Source organism: Acomys minous, assembly GCF_964271855.1.
Source record: "Acomys minous genome assembly, chromosome: 6".
NCBI classification, from domain to species: domain Eukaryota; kingdom Metazoa; phylum Chordata; class Mammalia; order Rodentia; family Muridae; genus Acomys; species Acomys minous.
Window position 1 is genome coordinate 27,513,553 of NC_140487.1, and position 20,896 is coordinate 27,534,448.

Below are 20,896 nucleotides of genomic sequence, written 5' to 3' on the forward strand. Positions count from 1 at the left end.
TAGCTCCCAAGCAAGTGAAAGGCATATGGGAAGTGTGGGAGGAGTAATCGTCATGAGAAAGCTGGAATCGGGGGTGGGGGGAAATGAAGCAGCATTTAGAAAGTCAGTGACCCAGACAAGAAGCATCATAGAGGGAGGTCACTGCCTCAGAGTCGACTTTCCTTTCCAAGGCCTTGATGGAATGACTTCTCCCTCTCATCTTGGCTTCATACTCTCCTTTGGGGGTCTTGACTTAGAAGCCTTCTCTCACTAGACTTTCCCCCTGTCACTTTCAAAGCCATCCTTCACATAGCCCACCATACACACACTGACAAGGGCCAGCATAGGACTAGCATCCTAGTCAAATCAGCATAACTTTCAGGAGTTGTGCAGGGGATGTGCTACCAAAAGATCATCACCGCTGGTCTTGTTGACCCTCAGTTGACCTTGGGACCCTCACCTGAGTACCCAGCCACTTCTCCCAAACAGTTGTGTGTGATTCTGCCCTATTTGGGCATGGGCTAGGTAGGATAACTGGGGAAAAGGCTAGAGGAGCTAAGTAGAGAAGAGTGAGGGGAGGGGACCCCATTTGCACAGCCACCGGGAAGCCATCATCCTACTGAGTGCAGACCTTCTCGTATGGCTACTTGAAGGTTATTTATGCTCTTTTTCTGTAACCCTCTTCCTCTGTTCTATAACTCATTGGTTTCCTGGGGGAACTTTGGTGGAACTGGGACATTAGGTGGGAGGGGTAGACATTGTGTATGGCTCTTCAGGGAAGGAATTTTAGCACCATCAGATTATAGCGCATGCCACCATGTTTGACAACCACCGTTTTAAAACTTATTTGCTAGTGTATTATGCGTTCATATTAAACATCTCAAATATAGTTGAAGTCACATACATTTCCATTTATTATCATCTTCACTTTCGTTTGTTTGGTTTGGTGTGGTTTTTGAAGACAGGATTTCACTATGTAGCTCTGGCTATCCGGGAACCGACAGTGTAGATAGAACAGCTGGCCTTGAACTAACAGAGACCCACCTGCATCGGCCTAAGAGTGTTAGGACTAAAGGCGTGCACCATTCTGCAGGGTTTTCATCTTCAGCCTTTACACAGGAAGGAGTTCCAGCAAGTGTAGGGGACTTGTCCAAGGTCACACAGTTTGTAGGTGATAGCACTGGGTGTGAGGTCAAATGCCATCAATTTTTAAAAAAATCTTTTTTTTGTTTTTTGTTTTTTTTTACTTTCCATCCTGATTGCAGCTTCCCCTCTCTCCTCTCCTCCCAGGCCCTTCCCCCTGTCCTTTCCTGTAGTCCTCCCTTTCTCCTCAGAAAATGGGAGGCCTCTCATGGATATCAACTGACCTTGGCATATGAAGTTGCAGTAGGACTAGGTACATCTTCTCTTATGAAATGTCGTAAGTTTTAAAGCTTGTGTTTGTGTGTGGTCCTTTCCCTAGACTGCAGCTATGTGTTTCCTCTATCTTCTTCAGCCTCAAGATATGCCCATGCTTATGTGTTGACCTGGTGCTGATCACAAGCCTAAGAAGCATCATCCAAATGACCAAAATGCCTAGTCTACAATCCTCCCAATTATAGTCTCAAAAGGTGAAGACGCCAAATTTTGAAACACTGATGGCTGTCTTAGTTAGGGTTTCTATTGCTGTGAAGAGACACCATGACGACAGCAACTGTTACTAAGGAAAACATTCCACTGCAGTTCAGAGGTTTAGTCCATTATCTGCTGGGAAGCATGGCGGCACGCAGGCAGACATGGTGCTGGAGAAGAAGCTCAGAGCATCAGAAGCTTCCTCCCCTGATGGCAGGGGCAAGAGGAGAGAGTGACACTGGCCTGGCTTGAGCATCTGAGACCTCAAAGCCACCCCCAATGATAGAATTCCTCCAACGAGGCCACGCCTCCCAATAGTGCCACTCACTAGGAGCCTATGGAACCATTTTCATTCAAACCATCACAAAGGCCGAATTTTGAAGATTACAATTCCGAAGGAAAGAGGCTCTTGTATCAGGAGGAGAAATTTTAATTCTGGGGATGGAGCTGGCCACAGGGCTTCAGTAACAACAAAAGTTTTAGTTTCAAAATATGTTGTTTAGGAGGCTGGAGAGGTGGTTTGGCAATTAAGAGTGCTCAGTACTCTTGCAGAGGCCTGAGATGGGTTCCCAGCACCCACGGTGGGGGGGTTCACAGCTGGGGTCTAACTCCATTTTTAAGGGAATTGACACCCTCTGGTCTTCTTGACTAGAAACACACACACACACACACACACACACACACACACACACACACTGCAGTACCATAACACAGAGGAGGTGAATATTTATTTTATTTTTTAAAAATTAATTAATTTATTCAGATTACAACTCAATTGTTATCCTCTCACTTGTATCCTCCCGTTCCTCCCTCCTTCACCCTCTTCCCCTCCCTAGGTCTGTGACAGAAGGGGAGGGAGGTGAATATTTAATAAAGGAATACTCTTGTTAGTATATATGGAGAGTATATAACTTCAAAATATGTATAGTGTCTCTTTTACTATAAAAAGTTGCCTATGAAATGTTCTCTTATTTCTCAAATTACTATACTTAAACTATTTACTTAAAGTGTTTTTTTTTCCCAAGAATTATATTTCCAGAATTTTGACCTTTCAGAATTTTAAAGTCGGGGATTTTGATTGTCTTGTATTTCAACTTTGATATTACAGCATCAAAGACTGTCGCTTGTTATTGTTGCCCAAGCCCATAATTATCATGTTGTTCTGGTGGATATTTGCCCAGCACACAGCAGATTCTCGAAGTATTGTTAATGTATTATTATTATTATTATTATTATTATTATTATTATTATTATTTTATTTTATTATTGAGATAGGGTCTTACATAACCTAGACTGATCTGGAACTTATGTTCCTCTTCCTTTAAACGATTACAGATGAGAGTCTTAAAAATACTTTGTTGAATGTAGCTGAATATATGTGAAGTTATTTGTAGGACCAGTGAACCTTTTAATAGAATTGGGTGCCAGATTATGTAGTATTGCTGTTGTTAAAAAGTCCCGAGTAAACAGCTAATTTATAAAAACAGGTAAAGTGATTGGCAGGTGGGGATATGTATAATACTTAAGTGTACTTGGCGCTGGAAATTCTTCGAGGTTGATATTCCATGCCTTGTTCTAAACTGTTGCGTGGCACTGGAACCCATGTGTGGATTCTAAGCGTTACGTGGCTCTACGGTGTCAACACAGAATCTCCTTCACGCTAACACGTTCAAAGCTCTCTTGAATCTAGGTATTAAAGTGTTGGGACAATCCCATGTAGCTGTTTGGTTTTCCGTGTTTATGAAGGACTCCAAATGTGCGGCTTGTCCACTTCCATCCGGCTCTCTAAACCCCAAGACTCCCAAGAGGCCCAAGATTGTGAAGTTTCTAGCCTGTGGCAGCAAAACGTGTTTAGTCAGCACTCTCACTGGACCAAAGAAATATCTAGTTCCATTTCTATCTGTTTATGTAATATAGGACCTCTAATTCTGAATTTAATGCAGAATAAAACAAGCGTACAAAATTGCCAACGCCTCCGGTACCGCAAAGTGTCCAAATCCGAATCCTGGAGTGGTCAAAGCAGGCTGAGGGTTTTTAAGACGCCAAATTTAAGGCACCGCGCAGCAGCTAATTGCCAAGAGCAGGAGCAACGTGTAACTGCTCAAAGCCGCGCCTGGGTAGAAGAATCCGCACCTCTGCAAATAAAGCTCTGCAGCCCAGGCGGAGCCTCTGCCCGTGGGATTGGCTGCCGGAGTCGTGACGCGGTCTGGGCGGGCCCCACCGGTTTGCGACAGCAGCCTCAGCAGCGGGACCGGGACCGGAGAGCCCAGGGTCCCGCCGGCTCCGCGGCTCGGGGTCGCAGCGAGCTTGGGCGCCACCAGATTCGGACGCCGAGGTTTGGCCTGCGGGCTGGCGGGCGCGGCTAGGGCTGCGGGGAGCGCGGGGAGGGACGCGGGGACCGGGCGCGGAGCGGGCGGCTGCCGAGGTCTCAGCGGAGCCGGGGAGGTGTGCGGGGGCGCTTGTCCCGCAACTTTACTCGCCGGCCGCGCGGGGGACAGGCGCCGGGAAAACTTTGTCCCCGTTGAGCCGAGCAGAGATTTGGGGGCGGGGGGGCGGCGGGAGCGGACGGGGGCGGCGGCCAAGCGCTGTTTGTTTCCTTTCACTTCCTGCGGCAGCCGCTGGAGATGAGGATGGCGGGGCTGGGGCGGAGCGGCCGCGGCCCCCGGCAGTGACGGTCGCCCCGTCGGGATTTCCCGGCCCCTCCAGGGCCCGGGCCATGCGTGCGCCGTGAGGGCCGGGCGTCGGGACTTCGCGAGCTGATGCGGACTCGCTTTTGAGCGGCTAGGGACCAGCGAAGCAGCCCCAAAATGGAGGACTTTACTACCAGGACGTACGGCACCAGCGGCCTGGACAACAGACCTCTTTTCGGGGAGACGTCTGCCAAGGTGAGCGCGGGAGTGGGCCCCGGGCCAGTGTGCGGGTGTCCCGCCTCCCCCCTCTCCCCCGCATCCCGCTGGCTCCTGGGGAGGGCCTGGAGTGTACTTGGAAGTGGAAAGAGCTGGCCTTGGAATCCCGCCCCACTCTTGGGATGTTTGCCCTGCACTCATCCCCGAGAGCAAGTTGGAGTGGAGAAAAGTTCAGAAAGTTCTGGGCAGTTTGTGGGAAACCCTTCACGAGGGTGCGGAAACCTCCCTGTGGAGGGAGAGTCCTGTGAAGTTTGCACAACCGCACTTGGCGGCTAGCTGCACACTTCAGGTGTGCGTCCTGAGCTTTAGTGGCTTCCGCTGTGCGCCCAGAGCGTCCTCTCAGAGCCCAGGGTTGCTTCTGATGGTTGCTTAATTAGAATTCTTAAGGACTCTGTGCTGAGGTTGTTGAAATGGCTACGTGAGGGTGGATGTTGGCCACAATTCCAGGAGGTGCTCAGAGGGTCCCAACACTCAAATAGGCTGAGGCAATACGTAAGTGCTTTAAAAGTACAAGAGTGTTCAAGAAGCTTAATTAAGTAATGCCCCTGGCCAACAACCAACGAGAGCCTTTCTCTGTACTCAGCAGTAACTTTGTGAGAGGTCTGCGCAAGATTAACCTGCTATTTCCCCTTCAATTGTAAATGGCACCGATGACCTTTGACCCTGATAAAGAACTATCAGCCTTTCAGAAGTTGCTGTGCTTAGTGCAGAGCTTGGATTTCTTACCTTTTGGGAAGAGCCTGTAGTGAGCAGTCATAGGCATCAACCTGAATTTGGAAGCTGCCGACCTGCCTTGAAAAGAATACTCATTATTAAATTCCTCATAGATTTTTGGTTTATCTTGGAGTGTTTTAATAAGACATTTTAAGCTGGGCGTCCAGAGTCTTGTGGCTTTACATAATCTCCGCTCACCGTGCTCTGAAGCTTAGTGCAGACATTACTGAGCATTTGTTATGCATTGGGTCCTGGGTATTGAAAGAGAACAGTCGGGAATAGATCTGCACATTATACAGAGATCCAGGTGGATGTGTCCTGTGTCACAGCACAGAGGGCAAGTGTTTTGGATACAAAGGAGAAACTGATTTCACTTGTGTGAAAAGTTATCCGTCTGTCCCCAAATCAGTTTCATTATCTGATGAGCTCTGATTGGGAGTCTGGGTGATTCAGGCCACATTTAACTCCATAGACCCTGTCATCCAGCGGCACTGGACTTCTTGATGAACTTGTTGACTCATGCGGACACACTGTAGAGGGTTAGGGTTAGGGTGACTCACTGGTAGTTTCAGCACTCTCAGGCTGGATGGAAGGCTCACTTGATCTCAGGTGTTCAACATTAACTTGAGGTACATAGTGCAATCCTGACCCCAGAGCAAAGCCAGAAGCTTCAAAGCCAAACAGCAGCCCTCCCTAACAAATATGTAGGAACTGAGAAATAATTGATGTTATTGAGCAGCCAAGTGCCTCCTGCTTGAAAGTTTCCTATCATCCCTCATCCATTTGAAACCCATCCAAGGACATCAGTATCCAAATATATCCCTGTTCATGCCACTCCTGAGCCCAAGTGTGCAATGCGTATACTGCCCCCTGTACTACTTAGGCAGCTTTAGAGTATTGTAGCTCTGGTGACTCAAGGAAAAAGTTACGAATATCTAATTATCAGTCTCTTAAAACTGCATCGCTCAGCTTGCATTGCATATACATTCCATTGAACGGAGAAAGGAAAGAGATCCATGGTTGACGTGGGGCAAATCACGTTTCCAAATAAGTTGAGATGCCTACGAGAGAGAGAGAGACAGACAGACAGACAGACAGACAGACAGAGAGAGACATCTGCCTTTTCTTTCATCAAGAAAAGAGCTTTATTTGTAGGCCAGAGAGGGGCAAAGAACAGGAATGGGGTCCCACTAATGACAGGACATAGTGCAATACCGCCATCTCCTCCTGTGTGAGTGTCTCTCTCTGGCTTACTCTTTTTACATGCCAGGAGACTAGACACAGTAGCCGCTCAAGTGGAAACTTGGTAATAGTGAACTCAGAAAAAAGGCTGGGCATTCAGTTTTTTCTTGTTTTCTCACCAGAGTCCTTCCCGAGACGGATGCTTCTGTTTCCGCGTACAGCTAAGGAAGTGAAGTTTACAGGATTACTTCTTTGGCCGTATTTTGCTAGTTCCCTTTTGTGAGTTGCACAGCGAGGTGAATGAATAGTAACTTAACATGTAGCCTGTGGGATACTCACAGCACAGTGTAGACCTCTGAACACTTGGTGCCGCTTCCCAGGAAGTAGGGGTGACGTGCTGGGTTTTCTTTCTAATGCTACTTGGTGAGGGTGGGTGAGCAGGACTTTTAGCTACTTTGGTAGTGTTCTACACCCACTGCAGGAGCATCCCAAGACATGGCTCTGCAGAATGACTTTGTGGTGGACCCAAGACTCTTTCTTTGCTCCTTCTCTTCCTTCCCTGACGTAGTGTGAACTAAAACCTGGAGATGGTCGCTCCGTTTAAGTCCACGGTTTTAGCACTTAGTTGTCATCATCATTTCTTGGCTTTGTAGTTAGTTGCTAAGTGTCTGAAATCTGTTTCAGCTGTCTAGGCTGCGTGGGCCCCGGTGTGAAGGGGGGCAGGTGATTCTTTCAGTGGGAGCGAGCAAAGCATTTTCCCACAGCCAATGCAGATGGGCAGAGGACAGCTGCTTCCATTGCTGGGGTGTAATGTAAAGGGGTTTCTAGATAAATGTCTTCTGGTTATGGTCACTGGTCACAGAGAAGAGCAGTGACATCCTGTTATTCATGATGGAAAGTGAGGGCGGGGAGTTCCTGCAGTACACTCCACGGCAGACAGCAAGGGGAAGGGAGGCTTTCTGCAGAGGTTCGTGGACTCGGAGGCTTTGATACTTAGTTCTAAGAGCAAAACCCTCTTCCCACATACCCCAATAAATAAGCAAACAAAAACAGTACAACTAAGATTTCTTTCAGTACTTGTGTCCTAGTCAAGTTGTTGGAACTGGGAGTATTCAAATGTAAGATTAGAATGCTTTTTATGCACTTTTAGCACCTTTAAAAATGTTTTTTTTTTCTAATTAAGGACAAACAGTGGTTAGGGTTATTGTGTTTTTGCTGCCTCTCTTGCTTAAGGTCCCACAAGGCTACCCTCTGAGGAATGTTAGTGTCTAGGTTCTCTGGACAGTTTAGTTTCTGTGATTCTGTGAGCATAGCTCTGCCTTTCTTGAAAGAGAGCAAGCTGCCAAGGTGCCTAGGTGCTGCAAACAGCTGTCTTTGCTCGTCTAGCCTGCCGAATCCTGTTCCGTTCTTATGCAAATCCTGTTGCAGTTCTGCTTTCTGCTTTCTACTCTGTATAAGTTTTCTTCCTCTTGTCTCAAGAGCAGTGGACTTGGGATCCCTGCGGATGGACCTCCGTCAGGCATCGGGTATTTGGGGAGCTCCGCGGAAGACATTTGGAGAGGGTTGAGATGCACTCTTCATACCTTGCTCTGTGCCAGCCCCATCCAAGGTCACATTTCTCCATTGACCTTCGAAGGTGCCCTCTGGACGCCCTCCATCCCTCGTGTTCTGAGGGTTGAACTCAGGGTGTCAGGCTTGCATGGCAAGTGCTTTTTATCTCAGTGAGCCATCTTGTGGGCCTTGTAGCTGCCTCCCACTTGGTTTTTGTGGCCTTTCTGTAGCGCCTTCTCTTCCCCCAAACCTGAGTCCTGTTCAGTCAGTCTTATGTTCTACTTTGGAACCTTACACTCCTGCTTCTGTCATTGCTTCCCTCCAGCAGTCTTGGCTGTCAGGAGGGGCACCTGGCACTGATCTGTGTGCCCTGAGGAGCTTTGGTAGACGTGGCTTACTTATGCTGGAGCATGCGCTCCCCAAGAGAAGGGGCTTTTGACTTTTCCTATGTATGGGATTTAAGTATATTAAGCTACAATTGATGTGAGGGATTAACATCACCCCAAAATAACCTGTATTCTCGGAGATTCTAAAACAACAAAATGCAAAGGCTTCTGTTCAGAAGCTTGAGTACATTGACTGCCCAAACAGGAAGTGGCATTTTAAACTCTCAGGCAATTCAGTTAGTCTCTCTTCCTGTTGAGGTATATTCAATAGAGGCCGGTAGTGATGGGTGAATAATACAGTGTACTATAAACTGAGCCTGCATCTGAGGCTCTAATGGTTTGCTGTTCTCCAGGAAGACTGGACTTCCTGGAGTCCGGGAGTGGTACCACAAGATGTGCTACTTGCCTGGTTCACATGAACTGAATAATTATATTCTTACAGTTAGATGCAGGTCATATACAGATATGGTAATAATATCTTCCGAGCTCAAATTGTTGACAAACTTTGAGTTTCCTTATGACAAGTAAAATGACTTTAAAATTATTGACTGCTTTTGAAATTGGCCTAAGCATGGAGAAGTCAGTTAGTTCCCACTAAGCTCTGAGGAGTCTATTCAATTCTTAAAGACTTCCCATTAGACATGGCCATCTGGATGGGCCACCATTTACCATTGAATAGTAACTGCCCTTTGTAAGGACGTTTATTTCCTATTCTTTACAGTCACCTAGCAAGTTGTACACAACTGGAAAACTACATCTTAAAAACTTAAATGACTTGTCCATGCCTGCTGGTAGGGACATGGCTGAAGAGAAGGTTTATAAGGCAGGCCTGTCATGCCTTGGCCTCATGTTTGTGCAGTCTGCCATTCTGAAGCGTGAGCGTGCATCATTAGTGTGCTTCTGTGAGTACCAGCTATAGTTGTTTTTCTCCCCTTAAACATGTAGACAGTGTTTGTGCTCTATTTTTACTTTAGTTTCCATAAACGGTGCTTCAGTGAACATAATCTATTTCAAGTACATTTATCTGTGAGGAGAATCTGGTAGGGTGAATGTGCAAAAATACCCACACCCTGAAGATGCTTCAAAATGTGACTATGATGAAATAAGGAGAAATTAACAGATGTCTGTGAAATAACTTGATTAAAAAAAAGAGGGAATTTTGTATTTTGATTCCTGTGAAGCAGTGGAAAATATGTATTAAGTTATCGGGATACCTGTGGTGCTTGCTTTGTTTTGATACAGGGTCTCTCTACATAGACAGGCTGGCTTCTGTATGTAGCCATATGTACATATGTATGTATGTCTACATACATAGAACTATGTAGACAAGGCTGGCTTCAAACTCACAGACATTGGCCTACCTGTGCCTTCTGAGTGCTGGGATTAGAGGAATGCACCACCAGGCCTGCCACCTGCATTCTTGAGACCCCTCTCCCTGCACCCTCTCTGCCTAGGGCTCTGTCCAGGGAAGTCTAAGAACAGTTGTACCAATGGGCAGAGCTCACTGACCACTAGTAAGCCAGTGAGGCAGGAAGGCTCATTTTCCACTCATGCCGATGCTGTCTGTCCCTCTGGTTGTCTCTGGTGACCACATAAGGGGGAAGGTCTCGTTTAGGCAGAGCCATACAGCCCAGAAGAAACAAACCCATTGACTGCGCATGGAGTTTCTTTCTTCACCCAGCAAAAGGAAACCTCGGTTGTTTCATATCTTCTCAGGGTAATCTCGTCCCCACCTCCCTGCCCCCAATCAGGGTTAGCTTAGGCAGCCACTTCTAGAGCTGTGTAACAGGAAGTTTTCCTCTGTGACTGGAAGAAAAAACAAAGTAATTTCTGAAAATCCATCCGAAACATAGCATTAAAGTCCTTAAGTTTGGGAAATGTGAAGCTGGGTTTTGGATCCAGGTGTGATGGCCCCACCCACCTCACTGCAGGTGAGAGAAGGCAGCCTAGTGAGCTTTGCACATTAGCATATTGCTTTGCTTCCCTTAGAAAAAGTACCCAGTCCTCAGAAGCATTTGTGGGCTACGGAGCTAAAAACTGATAGGGGTTATTAGATTGTGCCCTTTCATAGGTGGAGCTCTCAAGATTAGGCCAGACTTGAGTCTTGACCTAAAAGCGCAAGTAGGATTTTCACTGGACACAATGGCAGTGAATCTCAAGAAGAGTCCAGTGCCAATCGGTAGTCCACACAGGCACAGGCTTGGTTTTGTCTTAAATTAGGAAAAGGTACTTTTCTGGGAGGATGAGGTCATGTGACATGGTACAAGCTTAGAACAAAGTGTGCCATTCCATTATATGAAGTGGATCAAAGTCTGAAAATAAAAAAGCTTTAGCCTTACCACCCCAAACTTTGACATGTAGAGGAAGGTTTGAAGATATTTACAACTATTTAAAGCAAGGCTTCACGTCAGTACCCAGTAGCTGGTAGGGGTTAGACCATGTAGCTTGGGACCAGATTTCCCAGAATGCATCTTCCGGGGGGGGGGGAGGGTCTTTGTTGTTTCTGAAGTTGCTAGCCCCACAGTTAGTCTGCAAGGGAGGTTCTCAAGTCACACACTTAGTGTAGCAGATTGTTTATGCGCTGGATAGTGAATATGGTCCAGTTTTGGGGACAGGAGAGGAGGTGAAAGACTGGGGCTTGGTATAGTAAATAGTTGAGGAAGGGAAGAAGATGGTATGATTGAAAATTAATGTCCTGCCTGGTGAAGTCTTGGATCTAGACTCCTAGCGGTGTGAGCTGTTTTGGGGAGGTCTGGAAAAGTTTTAAGTAGTTGACAATGAACTTTGTTCGTATGTCATGGCTTTAGGGGTGGAAAAGAGAGTACACGCAAGTGTACAGTGTGGGGACTGATACGACTAGGGACACCTGGGGAGGGGTGTAACTCTTCAGGGGAGCCACCAGCCCTGCCTTGGGACTCCTGTCCCCACCTTCTCTAAGAGTGTGGAGAATGTGTGGCATTCTTGGGTCTGTAGATCTTTTTGTTTCCTCCTTGGGAATGTTGTGACAAATAAGGATGAGCCCTTTAAATGAAGCCTTGGTAGTCACTGCCTTTTCCTGCTCCAGCAGAAAGTAACTGACATTTTAATAAAGCTAGGAACACACGGACACTTATAATAACCCAAGTCTGCTATTGCTGTTTCCTTGAAGTCAACAATAGCCTATTCCAGGAAGCACTTGAGAGGATGTTGGGCCTGAGGTACAAGAGCAAACTACAGCTTATGCTGCTCTGCTACATGCCTAGCCTACAAGCAGCAGGGGCCACATTTGGTTGTGACAGATCAGGTCCCAGAGTCAAAGATGAGTGCCCTTCACTGGTAAAGAGGCATTGAGGAAAATGCTGCTGGCCACTTGTGTTTAACTCCTTAGCCAGAATTCCTAGAAACCAACAGTGTCCAATGCTGAAGGAGAGGCCATCTATCCCACTGTTAACTGCCGACCTTAGGGAAGCACACAGGTAGTAAGTCTTACTTTGATTAGTAAGTTTAGAATCTGGGTGATCTGTGGGGGTCTTGAAATGGAGGATCTCTCTTGAGGGATGATAGTGGACGTGATGTTTTAGTTGAGCTCTGGAGGGGTAGTCAAACTGGGAGCAGCAGCTCAACCATTCCATCTCCCAATTCACACACTATTTTGGGTTGGGAATTTACCTATCGATCATGTCTTTAACCTATTTTTGGACCAATATGAGACCTGATTGTGTATAAAATACTGTATTTTCTATATGCAATATCATACAGCAAATTTTGCCTAGAACCAGAAGTTTGCCTCATTTGATGATCCTGCTTGCATACTTTGCTCAGAACTAAAACCCTGAATGGTTACAAGAGTCTTCAAGAGAGTATCTTCAAGAGAGGCCTAACGCCATGCCCTTTCCTCTTAGCTAAGTACTAACCATACACTGTGAGGAGCAACAGTAAAATGAGGAAACCTCCTTTTGCAGAACTTCACATAGATGTGTTTGTACTGTAGACATTACTAACCCCAACGTCCCCCCTCCCCAACATGAGAAATTCTACCGTCTCACTTAAAGGCAGCACTCTGTGGCTTTTCTTTGGTTTATCTAAATTGCTAGTCTCACTGTTATGTGAAAGTGTCACTGAACACAAATGCTGTAACTGAGATCTGACAGCCGAGTTGGCCATGCCAGACAAACAGCATGGGTATGATGTAGTGTCAGTTTGGGGAAACGATGGTTTATATCTTGGGCAGGATGTAGCTAGACAATGTCAATTTTTTTTATCATGCTGCTCAGAACAGTGTATAGTTTAAAACATACAAATTGTTTATTTTTGTAATTTCCCTTTTGGTACTTTTGGATTGACTCACAAGTAACTGAAGCCATGGAATGCAAAACTTCATTGAAAGCTATAGTACTAGACTTTAATTTAAATCAGAAATTATTTCATAGGGAATTTCCTTATAAATTCTCTTATCTCTTCTCACTTTTAAATTTTCTCTATACCCCTTTAGAATTTTCACCTTTATCTTTTTATTGTTTCACAGCTTTTATGTTTAGCAGAAAATCTGCTTTGAGAATAGGTAAAACATAAATTGCCATGGGAATGGAAGACTCAACACAATGCTTGTTAGCATTCTAAACTCTATAGCAACAGGGTGTGTCCCAAGAGTAGATGTTAGCTATTGCTCTTGGTTACTTGGATGTTATGGTTGATATGCTATAAAGCCTTCACTATGTGAGTCTGAGGGCCTGTGCCTTCCATCAGTGTGCTGCATATGACCAACCAGGTAAGCTTGGGGACTTAAGTAACAAGGGGACTAGGCCTATTCTGACCCCAAGTGTAGTCTGAAGCAGATTCAGAATTGTAAATAGTTGAAACTATCAGTTCATTTTAGTCTGTCAAGCAAGATAGGGTCAAGGGGTCCACTTGGGGTCACACAGATGGACAGTGGTAGAGTAAGCCAAAAACTAAGATCAAAATAAAACTTGGGGGTGTGGAGAAAGGTAGTTTCTGGGAAACAGACAGAAACGAGTTTCAGTTTACCTTAAAAATGACCAAGTTTAAGTCCAGCATTCATCTCCAGGTACTATTTAGCTCAGATTTACAGCACATTTTTCTTTTAAATGCCCTTTGACTCCTCAACTTGAACTCTTAAAATGGTTTGCTTAAGACTTATACCAGAGGAACACTCCTTCATTGCTGGTGGGAATGCAAACTAGTACAGCCACTTTGGGAATCTATCTGGTGCTATCTCAGAAAATTGGGGAATAGGCCTTCCTCAAGACCCAGCTATTCCACTGCTAGGAATATACCCAGAAGATGGTCCAGCACACAACAAGAAAATTTGCTCAACCATGTTCATAGCAGCCTTATTCATAATAGCCAGAACATGGAAACAGCCTAAGTGTCCCTCAGTAGAAGAATGGACAAAGAAACCGTGGTACATATACACTATGGTATACTACTCAGCTATTAAAACAAGGAATTCCCGAAATTTGCGGACAAATGGATTGAACTAGAAATGATCATAATGAGTGAGTTAACCCAGAAGCAGAAAGACTCAAATGGTATATACTCACTTATATCTGCATACTAGCCCAAGGGGCATGTCCCATGAAAGCCTTCACTTACCAGGAAACTGGGACAGAGGGGAGGACAGCCTATTGGGACTCTAGATGAGAGAAGCATGGGAGAATGGCAAAGTAGAAGGATCCAGAGGGTCCTAGAAACCTACAAGTAGAACATTATGATAGGCAGATTTGGGCCCAGGGGTCCCGTTCAAACTATGGCACCAGCCAAGGACAATACAGACCGTAAACTTCAAACCCCTACCCAGATCTAGCCAATGGACAGGACATTCTCCACAGCTGAGTGGAGAGTGGAGTCTGACTTTCACACGTACTCTGATGCCTCATATTTGACCACGCCCCCTGAATGGGGAGACCTGATGGCACTCAGAGGAAGGACAGCAGGCTACCAAGAAGAGACTTGTTACCCTATGAGCATATAAAGGGGGGAGGAAGTCCCCCTGTGTCACAGTCATAGGGGAGGGGAGTAATGGGAAAATGGGAGGGAGGGAGGAATGGGAGGATACAAGGGATGGGATAACCATTGAGATGTAATATGAATAAATTAATAAAAAACAAAAATAAACAAACAAAAAACTTATACCAGATCTCCTTACAAATATTTTCTGACTCAGCAGATCTGAAAAAAAGACTTGATTTTCCATTTAAACAGCTCTTAAGCCAGGCTAATGCAACTGGCCCATATACCATATTGGAGTAGCTAGGTTTGAATATAGCATGAATGAAAAATTTCAAATGAATTCTGGGGTTCTTCTGACCAGGATTTATGGTATTCTCTAGCAGGAGACCCAAAGGTAAGGCACTGGCTGGGAGAACAGAAAACAGTTAAGCATTTCTGCCACATACTAAATAGTTGGTCTCATCTCAGGAACCGAGAGAATTGCTGCTTCTTAGCAGAGTAACTGTTAATCATGTGGAGTGACTGACTAGAAGGCAGGCAGGGGAATATTCACTTAGGTGTGTTTTCATTATAACATCAAAGCAGTTATGCTGATTGGGCAATTAGAACATGGTAATAGGCTTTGTGAAGTGCCATCTGTTAACTGACACCTTTGTCTACAGTAGTAGTGGCTTTTAGAATATGCTGTTTAGCAAATGTTAAGCTCCATATGGGGAAGGGAAAGTAGGCTTGACAGTTTTGTTTAACGTAGAATTGTAGACCATAGCCACTTTGATTTCCCTAAGCAAATCATACTGCAACTTTCAACCTGAGATGTATGTGAGGCATGTATCCACACACTGGAGGCCAGAAGTTGATGTTCTCCATCAATTTTTGAGGTAAGATCTTAGTTTAGCTATTCTCTTTGGCCATTGAGCTCTACAGATCGCTTGTCTATACCGCATCACCCTGGGGGAAGAACACCTTGCTGTGTCCAGCTTTCATCTTAAAAACAAAAACAAAAAAACTTGTGTATATATAATGTATGCATGCTGTGTATTTGGCTGACCAGAGGCCAGAAGAGGGTGCCAAATATCCTGCAGTTAGAGCTACAGGTAGTTGTAGGCTGCCTGACATGGATGCTGGAAACCAAACTTGGGTCCAACTGTCCAGGCCTCAGGTCCACCTTGGTGTGATTTTAGCCAAACACAGGTCCTCTGGCCTGTGTGGAAAGCACTTTATTGACTAAGCCATCTCCCTACTCTCCTCCTCCCTAGTTTTAGAAGACATGTGAAAGTCCAGTCAGTTGCTCTCCATCCATCTTGTTGTGTTTTACTTTTCTTTTCTCTTACCTTTGGCAGACAAGCGGCTGTCACTTCTGAAAGCAGCGATTTCCTTTGGCTACTATAGACCTCTGTTTTGGCTACTATAGACCATAGTTGTTTGGACCCACAGTAAATTTCTGCAGATCCCTAAGGGCAGGCGTTCTCGGAACAGACAGTTGGAACTTTCAGACTTTATCCTTATGTACCTTGTTATATACCTTATATAGGACACATTAATCGTGTGGGAGGAAGTTAGATGTCTAATGAATTGTTCCCGTTTCTTCTCTAAGAAACAGTCTTGATTTCTGGTTGGTTACAGTGTAAGGATGTTGCATTCTTAGCAGTTAGGGTGTGGCTGTAGTTTAGTTTTCCATTTCCCTTCTAACCTTTGATCTCACTGGATTTCACCTAGAGAATTTTGGTTTGTCCTTGCATAGATCAGGCACACCCAAGACTCACTTTACTATGTTGCCAGCTTTGGCTGCCACTTTAATTTGTATTTTTCAAAAGGAGAGAGCTTGGAAGAGAGGATTTAGTGTGTTGCTGTTTCCACATTCTCTTTTCTGTTGATACTAAAACAACCTTTCAAGAGCCAACATGGCATGGAGCCTGCCTAGCATCATGTGCAAGGCCTTGGGGCGGAACACCAGCAGCTTCTGCTCCATGATAGGAATTCATGGCTCAGCTTTGGCTTCTCCCCCAAAGTACTGTTTCCTGATCAAGTCTTAAACCCACACCAACCTTGTTATATATACAGTTTTCTCCTTTCTGGGTCTGGGGGTGTTGAGGAATGCTGTACTATTTGAGCAACATAGCTAGCCCTCTGTTCTGCTAACTCTATTAACATACTAATGGAACTTTGTAACATAGTTCCATTTGGTTTGGGAGTTTGCTCTAATTTTGCCAAGTACTTTAAAACATCTGGACCCAAATTTATCTTAACCTGTAAAATTAAGGTTACCCCCATTTTAGATATTCTATAGAACTGGTTGGATTAGGGATGAAAACGGTAAGAAAAGTCTGATTGTTTATATTACTGAAGTCTTATCAAGTTGGAGAAAAAGCAAAACTGGATTACATAGCACTCTGGTTTAATAGTATTAAGTGTTTTTAGATGACACAGGGCCACTTCTGTGTCACTTAAAGATGCCCATATTTATTAGTCTGGTGCCAAGGCTACGGCTGGCAGTCTGAGCCTCATTCCCCCCCATACCATTCCCAACAGTTGGCCTCATTTCCCAGATTCTTCTTATGGCAGATGTCAGAGGGTCGGCTCTTGCTTGGTCTCTTCAGTCTATATACCAGCTCCAATTCTTACAGCACCTAAATCCAAGTCATCTGTCTTATAAACTCTTGTCTTTTTCAGGACCGAATCATCAATTTAGTTGTTGGCAGCCTAACCACCTTGTTGATTCTAGTAAGTATCTTCGTTTTATTTTTGCCATAGTATCAATATGGAAAAAAAAAAAGGTGAGCATATAGAACATTCCCCTCAAAGCCATGTGTATCCAGTCAGCGGAATGTGCCAGGATCTGAAGCTACATCAGTTCCTTGCACAGTGACTGTCATCTCTCCTATTTCTTTTAATGCCTTAAATTTGCTCTGGGCAAGTTTTAATAAAGACCTAGCCATAATATAACAAATTTTAATTCTGTGCAGCACACCAGAATATATGTGATAAATATTCTATATAGGTCTATCACAGTAAAAGGATAGTTTCTAAAGTCTGATAAACAAAGATTAAGTTTTCCAGGAGAACAAACCTTATTATTATTGCCTTTTAGAAACAAAATGGGAATCAGAAACCTATCTTTTAGTATTTTTCATAAAACTAAGCCAAACCAGCTTTGTTTATATTCTTTTTTTTTTTTGCCTTTTAATAATTGTTTTTTTCTAATTTGTCATTTTAATTTCCTATGGCTCCTTGTTGAAAACAAATACAAAGATGTTAATTATGCATGACGATGGGCCACACCATTTTTGCGGTGCAGTTTTGATAAAAATGGGATGTTTCATGAGTTTGCATGTCATCCTTGTACAATTGAACACTATTCACTTTTAGTAGGAATATTTACAATACCAAGACAATCAGATCTTTTCCTAGTAGTTATTAATCTTGGGATGACATTTAACTGATTGCTAATTAAATGATTGTCAGTGAAGGTCTTGTTTGTCTTTTGAGACTTGTTTTGCCTTCTTTCATACTTGCTGGAAAAGTTACCAAGAAGTGCAAACTTGAACATGATTCTATGATGCAAAAAGTATTAACTTGCCTCGCCCCAGTCTAACTACACCTTGGAATTACTCTTAAGGCCTCACATAATTTCTCTCCATACAGGTAACACTGATCAGTGCTTTTGTTTTCCCTCAACTACCTCCCAAACCACTGAATATATTTTTTGCTGTCTGCATCTCTTTGAGTAGTATTACTGCCTGCATACTTGTGAGTACTATATAGAATTTAAGTGTTTGGAAGGGGTCTAATATGGTAGTGCTTAGATAGATTTCTAGACTTTGGGTCTATATAATAGGATATCTTTCCTTTAATTCCCCCCAATATTGGATTTTACAATCAGAATTACTTTCTCCTAAACCCCAAAGTAAAAAGCCTAAAGAAAATTGTTTCCTTGATGGGTAGAAATCAAAGTTTAAAGAAATGCAAAAAAGACTTCAAACAGTGCAAAACCAGATGGTACTTCTTTGTGCACAGTGACTGTATATTTGTAGGGCTCAAACAGGTACTGCCTTCCAGGAAGACACAGCACTCTGGATTTGCTTCTCATAATTACCTAAGGGTCCACTTTGATCTGTTGTCCTCCCAGAATATATAGGCAATTAGCATCATATTTCTCAGGAAACAAAGTTGTAGTTGTAAATAAGTGGCTATACATACAAAATACAGGCCCCTTTATGTGCCAAAACACCCATCCCTTAAGGATGGCAGTTGGCTCCTCTCAGTGTTATTTAAAGGTGGTGGGGTTGTGGCCCAGTGGGAGAGATCAGGTAAGGTATATAGGAGCCCTAGGTTTGACCTCTCACACCATTTAAAAAAGAAGCAAATCCTTAAATTGTTCAGGACAAACAGGTTTTAGTCTGTAACACTTGAATAGTTTTCTTGTCTCCTATGTTCTGCAGCCAAGTGTCCAAGGTTGAGATAGTTAAACTATGCATTTACTTATGTAAGCCCTCTTATATATCCCAGCATGAACCAGTTACATAAACCTAAGCACCGCCTATACTAAATATACTAAAAATGTATCCAGATACTCGTTGCCACCTACCTTGATTAGTATACTACTTTGATCATAGAACCAAATAAATAACAAAACAAGAATACATATGACCTTGGACCATGTGAACAGTACTTGAATCATAAAGACTTAAAATTCTGGCTGTATTAACCTCAAGAATGATGAATAACTGAAGACTGTCTCAGGACAATAAATTCTAATGTGATCCATATAAAAAGCATTAGCTGTATTTTACATTGTAACAGTTGTCATTACTTAAAAGCTTTATTTGATTCTTCTTTCAGATCTACTGGTATCGACAAGGAGACTTGGAACCGAAATTTAGAAATCTAATTTACTATATCTTATTTTCTATCATCATGTTATGTATATGTGCGAACTTGTACTTCCATGATGTGGGAAGGTGAGGCTACCAAGAAGAAATACTTACCAGGACTCTTGGAAACTCTTATGTGAATCAACTGCTGTCAAAAACTATGCTGAAGAATCCTCGACAGAAGTCTGGTACATGATTTTCATGTTAATTGTAAATCTGAATTCCCTCTTGCAAGGGAGCTGTATCATAGATCTCCACTTTTCTTTAAGAAGCTGAAACATTCCAGCCTTAAAAGAATTTTCACTTTTGAAAATTTTTTTAAAAATTTAATTGCATGGCTCAAACTCTTGTATTTTAAGACAAATACTCTTTTATTTGTTAACTGAATATACAATTATTGTTCCCTAAGCAACCAACTTTTGCTTATAACTACAGTTTCACATTAATAAAACACAGATGGTGAAAAGACAGCTTTGATTGTGAAGATCTAATTACAATAATAAATAAAATAATTTATACAGGTTTCCTTTTTTTTTTTTTTTTGGACTTTTCTATAAGGATCATATCATTAAAGCCCTAGAGGCTAGTTTTGGCTTTACCCTTAGGAATGACTCTTGATTTGTTTTCTTTTGATACAGAACCAAAATTTTGTTTTTTAAAAGTGCCCGAGGGAGAAGCTATACTCCCACCAGGTAATGCACTAAGTGAACAGCAGATTCTAGACCCCTCAACTATCTTCTGGGCAATTTATATAGTAAAACAAGTAATAAAAAGTCATGGTTATCAGATACAGGCAATATTACCTTACCTTTCCCCTCATTTAATTTTATTTCAAAGTGCTAACTGTAAACTAATGACTGGTTTCTGATGAGGGGGTGATAACTGCTCTGCTACTTGTGGGCTTTGTTACTACTTTCTCCACATTCCCTTTAAAAGTTAACAATCAAAAACCTGTAGTGAATTTTTTTTTTTGACTCTCTAATGCTTTTCTCTTTCCCCATCCCTACCTCAATCAGCTCCCACTGCCAGCAATGGGTTATAACCAAAAGTAACTATCACAACTACCTCCCACAACCTTGTGTTTGGATGCTGGTCATGGTTTAAACTCTTCAATTAGCCGTTTTGAAGGTCACTGCTAACTAAGCTGGACCATGACCTGAACTATAGTCAGACCAGCCTGAATCTGGACAGAGCTAACTGCAGAACGAGTATGAGTGTTACTGCTTGTACTAAAATCAGAGCAGGTAAGCTTTGGTGGTTTAAGTAGCTGCAGTTAATGCAACTCCCTCTTGACACAAAACTTAACAGGTCTGGGCAATTATAAATTCCTATACTCCACAACACATTGTCATAAAATTGGACCTCAGATGATATGCTTAAAAGGAGGTAAAAATTAACAGCAGCAACAATGTGCATGGCTTAAGTATGGTAGCTGCAAACACGCCAGAGGAATGGCAAATCAAAACCCTTGGGATGACTCCTTTCTTTGGAGACAACATAGTCAACAACGTGCTTTCTTTATTTGAAGTACCTGTTTCTAACTATCTAGTGACAGTTTACTAAGTCCTCAACATCCTTTGAGTCTTCAGAAACAGGACTGCCCAAAGATGATCCAATTATATTTGATTCTTCTTGGTGATGTTGGAATATGGGATCTGCAATGAATTAAGTTTAAATAAAGTAAAGTTAGTATTAAATGTATGTTACTGATTCTCCATCTAGTCCAAGCATTTTACCAAAGTGTAAA

The 20,896-nt window shown here is 43.3% G+C and overlaps 2 protein-coding genes across 7 annotated transcripts in view; one reads left to right on the forward strand and one right to left on the reverse strand.

The window, feature by feature from the left end:
• The first annotated feature begins 1,441 nt into the window (after window positions 1-1,441).
• TMEM243 (transmembrane protein 243) lies at window positions 1,442-19,619 on the forward strand. 4 transcript variants are annotated; one of them, XM_084784391.1, is made up of 5 exons: window positions 3,780-3,925; window positions 4,206-4,475; window positions 16,949-16,999; window positions 17,921-18,025; window positions 19,118-19,619. In XM_084784391.1, the coding sequence occupies exons 2-5, from the start codon at window positions 4,398-4,400 to the stop codon at window positions 19,238-19,240; spliced, it is 357 nt and encodes a 118-aa protein (XP_084640517.1). In that variant the 5' UTR covers window positions 3,780-3,925; window positions 4,206-4,397; the 3' UTR covers window positions 19,241-19,619. The 4 variants fall into 4 exon arrangements, with proteins under 4 accessions (XP_084640516.1, XP_084640517.1, XP_084640518.1 ...); XM_084784392.1 differs by having other exon boundaries at window positions 3,784-3,925; window positions 4,297-4,475; XM_084784393.1 differs by lacking the exons at window positions 3,780-3,925; window positions 4,206-4,475 and adding an exon at window positions 12,867-13,076.
• The window catches only part of DMTF1 (cyclin D binding myb like transcription factor 1), a 43,876-nt gene continuing 42,476 nt past the window's right edge, over window positions 19,497-20,896 (reverse strand). For all 3 annotated transcript variants that reach the window (XM_084784386.1, XM_084784385.1, XM_084784387.1), the window contains one exon: window positions 19,497-20,804. In XM_084784386.1, coding sequence (XP_084640512.1) covers window positions 20,695-20,804 — 110 coding nt within the window. In that variant the 3' untranslated portion in view covers window positions 19,497-20,694. The remainder of the gene's footprint in view (window positions 20,805-20,896) is intronic.

What these genes read in the sequence shown, in the direction of transcription:
- TMEM243 (XM_084784390.1), top strand. Translation starts at nt 3,345, where the DNA reads ATGTGCGGCTTGTCCACTTCCATCCGGCTCTCTAAACCCCAAGACTCC.